Source organism: Rhagoletis zephyria, unplaced genomic scaffold (assembly GCF_001687245.7).
Source record: "Rhagoletis zephyria isolate East Lansing unplaced genomic scaffold, Rhagoletis_zephyria_1.1 Rzeph_scaffold_02977, whole genome shotgun sequence".
Taxonomy (NCBI): domain Eukaryota; kingdom Metazoa; phylum Arthropoda; class Insecta; order Diptera; family Tephritidae; genus Rhagoletis; species Rhagoletis zephyria.
The window spans coordinates 5,585-14,139 of record NW_016160061.1 but is presented as its reverse complement, the minus strand read 5'-3'; the positions used below and the strand labels follow the sequence as shown (position 1 = coordinate 14,139).

At 36.5% G+C, this 8,555-nt stretch overlaps 1 protein-coding gene across 1 annotated transcript; it reads left to right on the top strand.

The window, feature by feature from the left end:
• Nucleotides 1–2,672: 2,672 nt before the first annotated feature.
• Nucleotides 2,673–3,338, top strand: LOC108368153 (probable serine/threonine-protein kinase fhkD). The gene has a single exon (XM_017622939.1). The coding sequence runs from the start codon at nucleotides 2,673–2,675 to the stop codon at nucleotides 3,336–3,338; it is 666 nt and encodes a 221-aa protein (XP_017478428.1).
• Nucleotides 3,339–8,555: the final 5,217 nt, after the last annotated feature.

Here is an 8,555-nt window from a genome sequence, read left to right as displayed (position 1 = left end):
CTGATCAGTAGTCTTCGAGAATCTCGACTTTCCTTTATACCAGAGGTGGGCACTTTTTTGCCCCCGCATCAGCGGGCTAGATAGAGGGAAAAACCGTTTACGGGAGAAAGGGTATGAAAAGTTGCGAAAATATTATTTATATCTCCACCGGCATCATGTTCATCGCAATACGTCTGCGTAGAGCTGGAAAAATATCGACGATACTATTGATATATCGATGGTTTGAGTTTTACAAAAATACCATCGATGTTTTAAGACTATCGAACTATCGGCTGTAATGCAAGATCAATAAGTACACATTATAAATAATGAATAAAACGAGGGGTATCGGTAACTGTTGCCGATGTGCATGACGATTTGGTAGTTCGTATTACGCGAGAAAGTGGGAATTGAATAGCTACGTCTACCGCAAAAAAAATCTAAAATTTCGGCAGTTGGGAATTATTTTTCGAAAGCTAAGGAAAGTAAATATATTTATTTACGGCGCTGCTTATTATACTTGACGGCACAGGAAAAAAGTCCGACTACAACTGAGACTATTACATTGTCCTCTTCATCATTAATCAAAAAAGCTGATTAATTGAAGCCTAATTACACAGGTCTGCAAAAAAATGGGTTCGGAATGTTCTATAAAAGTGTAGTGTCATTTCCGAAGTAATTTTTAGCGTAGAATCCGAATCCGGGGTTTAAATTGCTCTATCACGTCAGGACTTTGAGATATCCTAACCTAAAAGTGCAAAAAACGCTGTTTTTGCCCATTTTTGAGGTTATGTAGCTACGAAGATTTTGCTCTTCATAAAAAAGTAGATGTGGTATTTTAAAGTATAAGTCTTCCTCTTTTAAATGCCGTTGAGTTTGCTCAAATATCTTAATTTTTCACTGAGATATCGCATTTTGAAGTAAGTATGTAATCGACCGTATCACGTCTCATGTTATCTCAATGGATTTTCGAATATCGAAAAATTCACAAACATGGAAACTTCAAAATGCGTTATCTCAGTGAAAAATAAAGATATTTAAGCAAACTCAACGGCATTTAAAAGAGGAAGACTTATACTTTAAAATACCACGTTTACTTTTTTATGAAGAGCAAAATCTGCGTAGCTACATAACCTCAAAAATGGGCAAAAACAGCGTTTTTTGCACTTTTAGGTTAGGATATCTCAAAGTCCTGACGTGATAGAGCAATTTAAACCCCGGATTCGGATTCTACGCAAAAAATTACTTCGAAAATGACCCTACACTTTCCTAGAACAAAACGTTGTTGACCTGTGTTATTAATTCAAAAAATTAACAAACTCTTCACTTGCTAAGATTTCAATTATTTGTTTTTTTTTTTTATTAAACAATAATTACTCACAATTTGATTAATCAGAATCAGCTTAATGCAAATTTTTAATTAATCAGGGTCATGATTAATCAAAAAAATAATTGACCGATGAATCGCACACTACAACCCTTTTTGTATGATAGAATTACATGTGCATGTGTGCGTTTACTGTTAAAACATTAAGTTCTTGTTTTATTAATATATTTATGTAACTACATACATATGACATTGCAAGTCGACGTTAAAAATAAATAAATCTGGCAGTGATAAGTGTTTTATTAATTTTCTTAACGCTATGTATCCTCGATATTGTCTGCCATAAAAAAATATACCTATATAGTATGTAGCAGGGTTGTTGCGAATATTCGCATAAATTTTAACATTCGCATTCGCTTTCGCATTCGCCAGTTTTTTCTACTTTTCTTAGAAAAGTGTAAATATTTTTTTCTCATAAAACTTATTATTCTTAAGTTCCGTGTTTCCCTTTATTAGTCTTTCAGCTCGAAAATAAAAACATTTATTTTAATTTTGTGTAAATTGTCAAAATAAGCACGCATCGAAATAAAGATGAAATTATATGTAAATAAGTCGACAGCCAAGTTCACAAATTAAATAAGAATTACAGTCATCGACTAACTCTCAAACTATTCGGACGTGTATTCATAAAAGTGTTCTTAGCTCGCGTAATAACAATACTAAATAACCCGTTGTCATATTTTCGCTTTTGTGCACTTTAGTGGAGCATCAGGCTATAACAACCACTTCGTAAACAAGGAACCGCTACAACATAACAACAAAATGCCAACACAACCAGAGCCACCTGACAAATCAACAAACAGATTCGCAATGCTAAGCCAATTTGACGACTATAACATCGATTACTCATTTCCCACACTTACGCACAAACAAACACCACTTAACCAACCCAAATACATAACAATTACAGCAGCCAACAATGAACTACAAAAACTAAGCCCATTCGTAATAAAAAGAGCAATAGACGGAATATCAACTCAAATAGAACACATAAAACAACTCAAAGACGGTTCACTACTTATACTAACACGCAACTCAAGAATAGCAGAGAAATTCTTAAAACTAAAAACGATTGCTAATCTTTGTCAAGTCACGGTAAAATACCAAGACGATTTAAACACGGTAAAAGGAGAAATCTATGCTCCTTGCCTAAACTATGTAAACGAGGAAGAAATCATGCAGGAACTAAAAAGCCACACAAATACACTCGCATGACTGAGGGAAAAATTATTCCCACTATCACCTACCCAAAGTCATTGATATTGCTTGGTATAAAGTCAAAGTTTCGCCATATTATCCAACACCCATGCGTTGCAAAAGTTGCCAGCTACTAGGGCATACCAAAACACGCTGCACCAGTCCTGCCACATGCGAGGGCTGCCATCTTTCACCCCATTCTCCAGCTGACTGCACACGTAAGCAATGTGCAAACTGTGGCAGCGATCACGCCTCCTCAGATAAAGACTGTCCAAGATTTAAGCAGACTCAGGAAATCCTAAAAATTAAAACCATCGCTAAATGCTCCATGGGAGAAGCACGGCGCAAATACAACGAAACTAACACTCCAAATGCAAACTCCAAAAGCACGTATGCAAACGTTACCATAAAAGGTAAATCAACACCCATCAACAAAGCACCATCATCACCAACCCAAACAAGTACGTCCATGGCTAAACGTCCGGCTACATATCCACCAACAAGAACGAATCTACCAAAACTACAAAAAACGCAAAAACCACTCCAAAGCAATAGCTTTAACAATAATACTAACAAAACAACAACAAAATCACTCAATCAAAACATAAACTACAACCAACAGCAAAATTCACCCCATCACATATCCCAGCAAACTAAAATGATACTTGACAACATATCTACTGTCTCACCATGCACTAAACTTACCCAACAATTATTAAACAAAAACGATTATTTCATGCCAATACCCGACTCTGACGAAGAACCTAAACTATAAAATATTAATATAATATATTTTACATAATAATTTACAATAAATCAATAATATACATACATACCAGAGAGCAGAATGGATGGAATTACACCGCTTATTAAGTCCCTCGTTTTCTTTTCTTATACACTCAACCACTCAGTGATCTGTAAACACAACATGCATTAGCTTTGAAATAAAAAAGTCAAGTGAGTGAGGGAATCACATTTTCAAGTGATTGATTTGAATAACGAGTGTATGGCATATTTGATATTGTTTATGTATGAATTGAAAAACTGAAATATGTATAATGATGTCTTACGAAGTTGCGAACACCTACAGTGTTTCTAGCTTTCCTTATAGTCTCACTCATCTGTTTAATGGATGGAATCGTTTTCCTATGAAATTTAACGAGTTAATAAATATTTTGCGAGTGGGTTGGCTGAATAAATCCTGGCCAGGATATTTTTAATCAAATATTCAAAAATTATTATTATTATTTTAATTTTATACTCATTTGTTTAATGAACAAATTATATACCAATCTAAAGTACCTCCTCTCGGGTTGGCAGGTATGAACTGGTAGGTAATATTAGTAATTTCTACTCATCTGTTTAACACATTCTATAGGTTTTATGCTTTCGATTGGTATATGATCTTTTGAGACAGGGACATTTTGGATACAAGCAATTGTGGCCGCCACAAAGCAGCGGCACTGCCAAGCGCGGTTAATACGTGTCATTAATAATACTTTTATGTGTAAATATCAATAAATAGTCATTCAAAACAGAAGTAACGGTTTAAATGACCAGTTTACTTGCTAAAATCGAGAAAATCAGGAAACTTCTAGTGCAACTCGAACAAAATCTATTATTTATCACCACATTTCATACCAGAGGCAAACTATTTTTTTTAGTAGAACGATGTAAAAGTGATCAAAAGAACTGTAGTCGCATTGGGCTTCCTAGGGTGGGCCGTTGCGAAAACGCAACATTGGAAGAAACCACTACTATTACCTTGGGCGAGACAATATACTAAACAAGTTTGAACAACACTCCACTCCGTTTAGGCCATTCAAACCTAAACTATATCTAATAGGTGAGTAATTAATAATAATAATAGATTGGCGCTTACACATATGTTAGTGTTTGGCCGAGCTTCTCCTCCGACTTGTTGCGTGCGCCTTGATGTTGTCACACAAAGCGCAGGGACCTATAGTTTTACGCCGACTCGGAACGGCGATTGTATTTTTATGAGAAGCTGTTTTTCATGGCAGAAATACACTCGGAGGTTTGTCATTGCCTGCCGAGGGACGACCGCCGTTAAAAAAAATATGTTTTCTATTTTTTTCGATGTTGCTTACACCTGGGCTTGAACCCAGGTGCTGAGGAGTGAAAGCGCGCACTGCTTACCACTACACCACAGCGGCCGAGTAATTAAATATGTAATAAATAAATAATAAATGTTTATGTTAGCTTGTGATAATCATCAAAACATTTGGCATGAAATGGAAGATTGCATCTTTCATCTGACGCAGAGTTTTTTGTTTTGCAATAAGGCAATGAAAGGAATGCTGGCTGAAAGGAAAAACGCCCGAAGTTTTTACCAGACAGTTAGGCGACTTACGAAAGATGTCAAAACCAGGGCGAACTCCTGTAAAAACAACCATGGCGACCTCGTGACCGATGTCACGATCCATCACTGCACATAGTATCATTACTTGCCTGTTGAGTAAATGAAAGTAATAACATTTACGAGCAATTCAAAAATATAAACACTTACATCTTCCTTATCCATTTTCAAAGCTGCGTGCCTTTATTTTCTTGATATAACCCGTTTCCAATCAATATCATTCGAGTGCTCGATTCGTTTGGCATAAACGAGTTTTTCATTCAAATGATTTGACTTAAAAAGGGCATGTCAGTGAAGTACTTGAAAGCAAATGAGTGCAANAAACTCACTAGAGAATACAACAGCCAAGCAAGGAATAGGAGTGCTTATTAAAACTAATATTCCACATAAAATAATTTCTTTAAACTCGGATTTACAAATCATAGCTATAGAAATAAGCTCCAACATAAAATTTACAATTATTTCTTACTACTTCCCACCACTTCAACAAATTCCCTCCAAAGAAATCACGGATCTACTGGCTCCTATACAAACTCCAATCCTTTTCCTAGGCGATTGCAACAGTTGGAATCCCTTGTGGGGTTCACCAACGTGCAGCAAAAGGGGTAAAGCTGTGGAGTACATAATTAATCAATTGGATCTTTCAATTTGAAACGATGGAAGACCTACTCATCTTTCAACGCACGGAACTTTCACTCATGTGGACATCACATGCTGCTCACCAAGCCTACTCCCAATGACCACATGGAACATATTAGACGACCTCTTCCACAGTGACCACTTTCCCATAGTCACGAAATTAAAATTAACCCAGGAAAATGTAAAACACCACCGGGGAAAAAAGTTTCTACTCGACCTCGCCAATTGGAAAAAATTCAACAAAACTGTCAATGAAGAACTATCAAAGAGACCGTATTGTGAAAACGCCAACAAAGAAGCTAATAACATAGAAAAATCAATCTGTGTAGCAGCCAACGCTTCCATTCCACAATCGTCCAATAAAATCAAAAAACACGTTCCTTGGTGGAACAAAACATTAGCAGATCTCCGCAACCAAAAAATGACATCCTGGCATATCTTCCAAAAATCTCCTACACAACAAAATCTTCTAGAATACAAAAAGCGTAACGCTATCTTTCGAAGGGAAATGAAACGCACAAAAAAAGCTAGTTTTGAAGATTTTGCCAATTCAATTAACATAAATTCAACTTCACAAGAACTATGGAGCAAAGTCCGGAGGCTAACCAACTGTAATAAGCAAACATCGATATACGCAATAAAAACAGCTCAAGTTACAACAACCGAATCCAAGCCTATGGCCAACCTTCTTGCTCATAACTGGTCTCAATATTCCAATGACTCAAACTTCGCAGATGAATTTAAGCAAGCTTAAAACTCTGATATAACACCAAATCAACCAACCCAACTGCAAGAAAAATGGAAACTCCTATCTCAATGGAAGAACTACAGTGCCGGACAAAAGTATTGGCAAAGAGAATTTTTCGCAATATCTGAAAAGTTTTTTATTCTAATTTATTTTCGATAATTTTTTATAAATATATAGTTCGTCCTACACCAACCGGTTTATAAACCTTTTTTAAAGCTATTTTATTTTTTATGAATAAGGCCATAAATCTATAAATTTCCAAATCTTACTGAATCTGCCTAGCATTGACATAGAAAATAGCGAAGACTATAAATCTACAAAGCAAAATAAAAACATGTCTGTCCATTTTAAATACTCAAAAGGTGTTGACAGACAGCTGAGAACCTATCGTTATACATATTTGCGTATCCAAATTGCCGAAAGATACCCGATTACTATGGGAGAAATCCATTGCCCACAAGAAGAAATCTTCCCACATGGTCTCAAATGGACGAATTTCTAACGTCCAGATTTCAAGTACTAGAAAGTGTAGAAATGAAATTTCCAAAGCTTGTACCCAGGAGTTCTAATCTCTCAAAATCCAACCGTAAAATCAATGCTTTTCAAACATATTCTAAAACAGTGTTTCCCTGTTATTTATGCAACACACCACATCCCATGAAAAAGTGTTNTATTCTAAAACAGTGTATCCCTGTTATTTATGCAACACACCACATCCCATGAAAAAGTGTTCAATACTTAAAACATTCGCAATACAAAGGCGCATAAAATTTGTTAAGGCTAATAAATTATGCCGAAATTGCCTCGCCTTCAATCATACCTTGGCAGAGTCCAACTCACCATTCAAATGCATGTATTGTCAGAAGACATAACTGTTACTGCATGTTCATTCAAATATAGGCCATTCCATAAAGGCTAGCATAAAAGAAAATATTAATAAATCGATCACCCCCGATTGACAAATAAATGAAAGCTGTGGTCGTCCCCAAATGACCACAGACCCACAAAATAAAGAGCAGGTGATCCCCTATGATCACCACCCAACCAATAAGCAAAGTCAAAAAGTAATAGCGCACAACACAGCACAGCGCACGCGAAGAGTTAACAAGCACCTGCTCAAATTCCGCGAATGTTAACTCGCCCCAAACTGCCAAAGAAAATTAAGTTCTCCTCCCAACTGTAATAGTGGCAATAGAGCATCGAGGAGAACAGTTTCAAATCAGAGCATTGCTTGACCAAGGATCCCAAAGAACCTTTATTTCGTCAGCAGCTCAAAAGAGGTTGAAGCTCCCAACCGAGCATTCACAATTCGAAGTATTTACAATTGTTGGATGTAACTCAAAACGCACTAAGAACGTATGTGAACTAAATATAACTACCCGCAAGGCAAAGCGGAAGATAAATACAAAAGCTGTCATACTCGAGCAATTAACGGAGCACTTAGCGACTTCCGACGTAAGTCGTGAATTTATCAAATAGTTCAAAGCCCATGAACTAGCTGACCCCCATTTCAGCAAACCAGCAACCATAGATCTGCTTATTGGAAGCGACATACTTCCACAAATTCTCCAAACCGGAGCCCGAAAAAAACAAGATAATGTAATAGCGCAAGAAACTATATTTGGTTGGGTGATAAGCGATTCCGCCGCAAAACTTTGAAAATAGAGGGTAATTAATAAGACCCCGCGCATTCAATGCCATAAGCTCTAACCCATGAGCACACTACATAACTCAAACTAAAGTGCAATAAATAAGACCCGCTCATTCGAAACAACAAGCTCTAACCCATGAGCAAACAACAAAATATTTATTTACTCGTTTATTTATACGCCCCAAGTGTACAATCGTCTGATTGTAATGAAAGAGCACCCTAATGCCCTCTCTGCTTGTACGACTTTCTCTTTATGATGAAAGGAAAGTGGAGAAAGACGGGAAAACGGCCACCGCAGAGTATCGAACCGGACATATACTTTATTCGCTTCATATGTTTTTTAATAAAAAAAAACTTTATAACGTTTATAATAAACGCGAGTGTTTTTAATTTTGAACCACGCGCGAGGAAAGCCAACGCGTCGCTAACCTTATTGCACATCTGAACGCCAAGCCCTTTCTTTTGAGACCTAACTCTTTTTAAATGAATGAACTGCGCAAATCTGATGTAATTAATAAAAAATGCCTTCACGTATTATATGTAAGGTGATCATTTTTAAATAGGTGGCAACCCC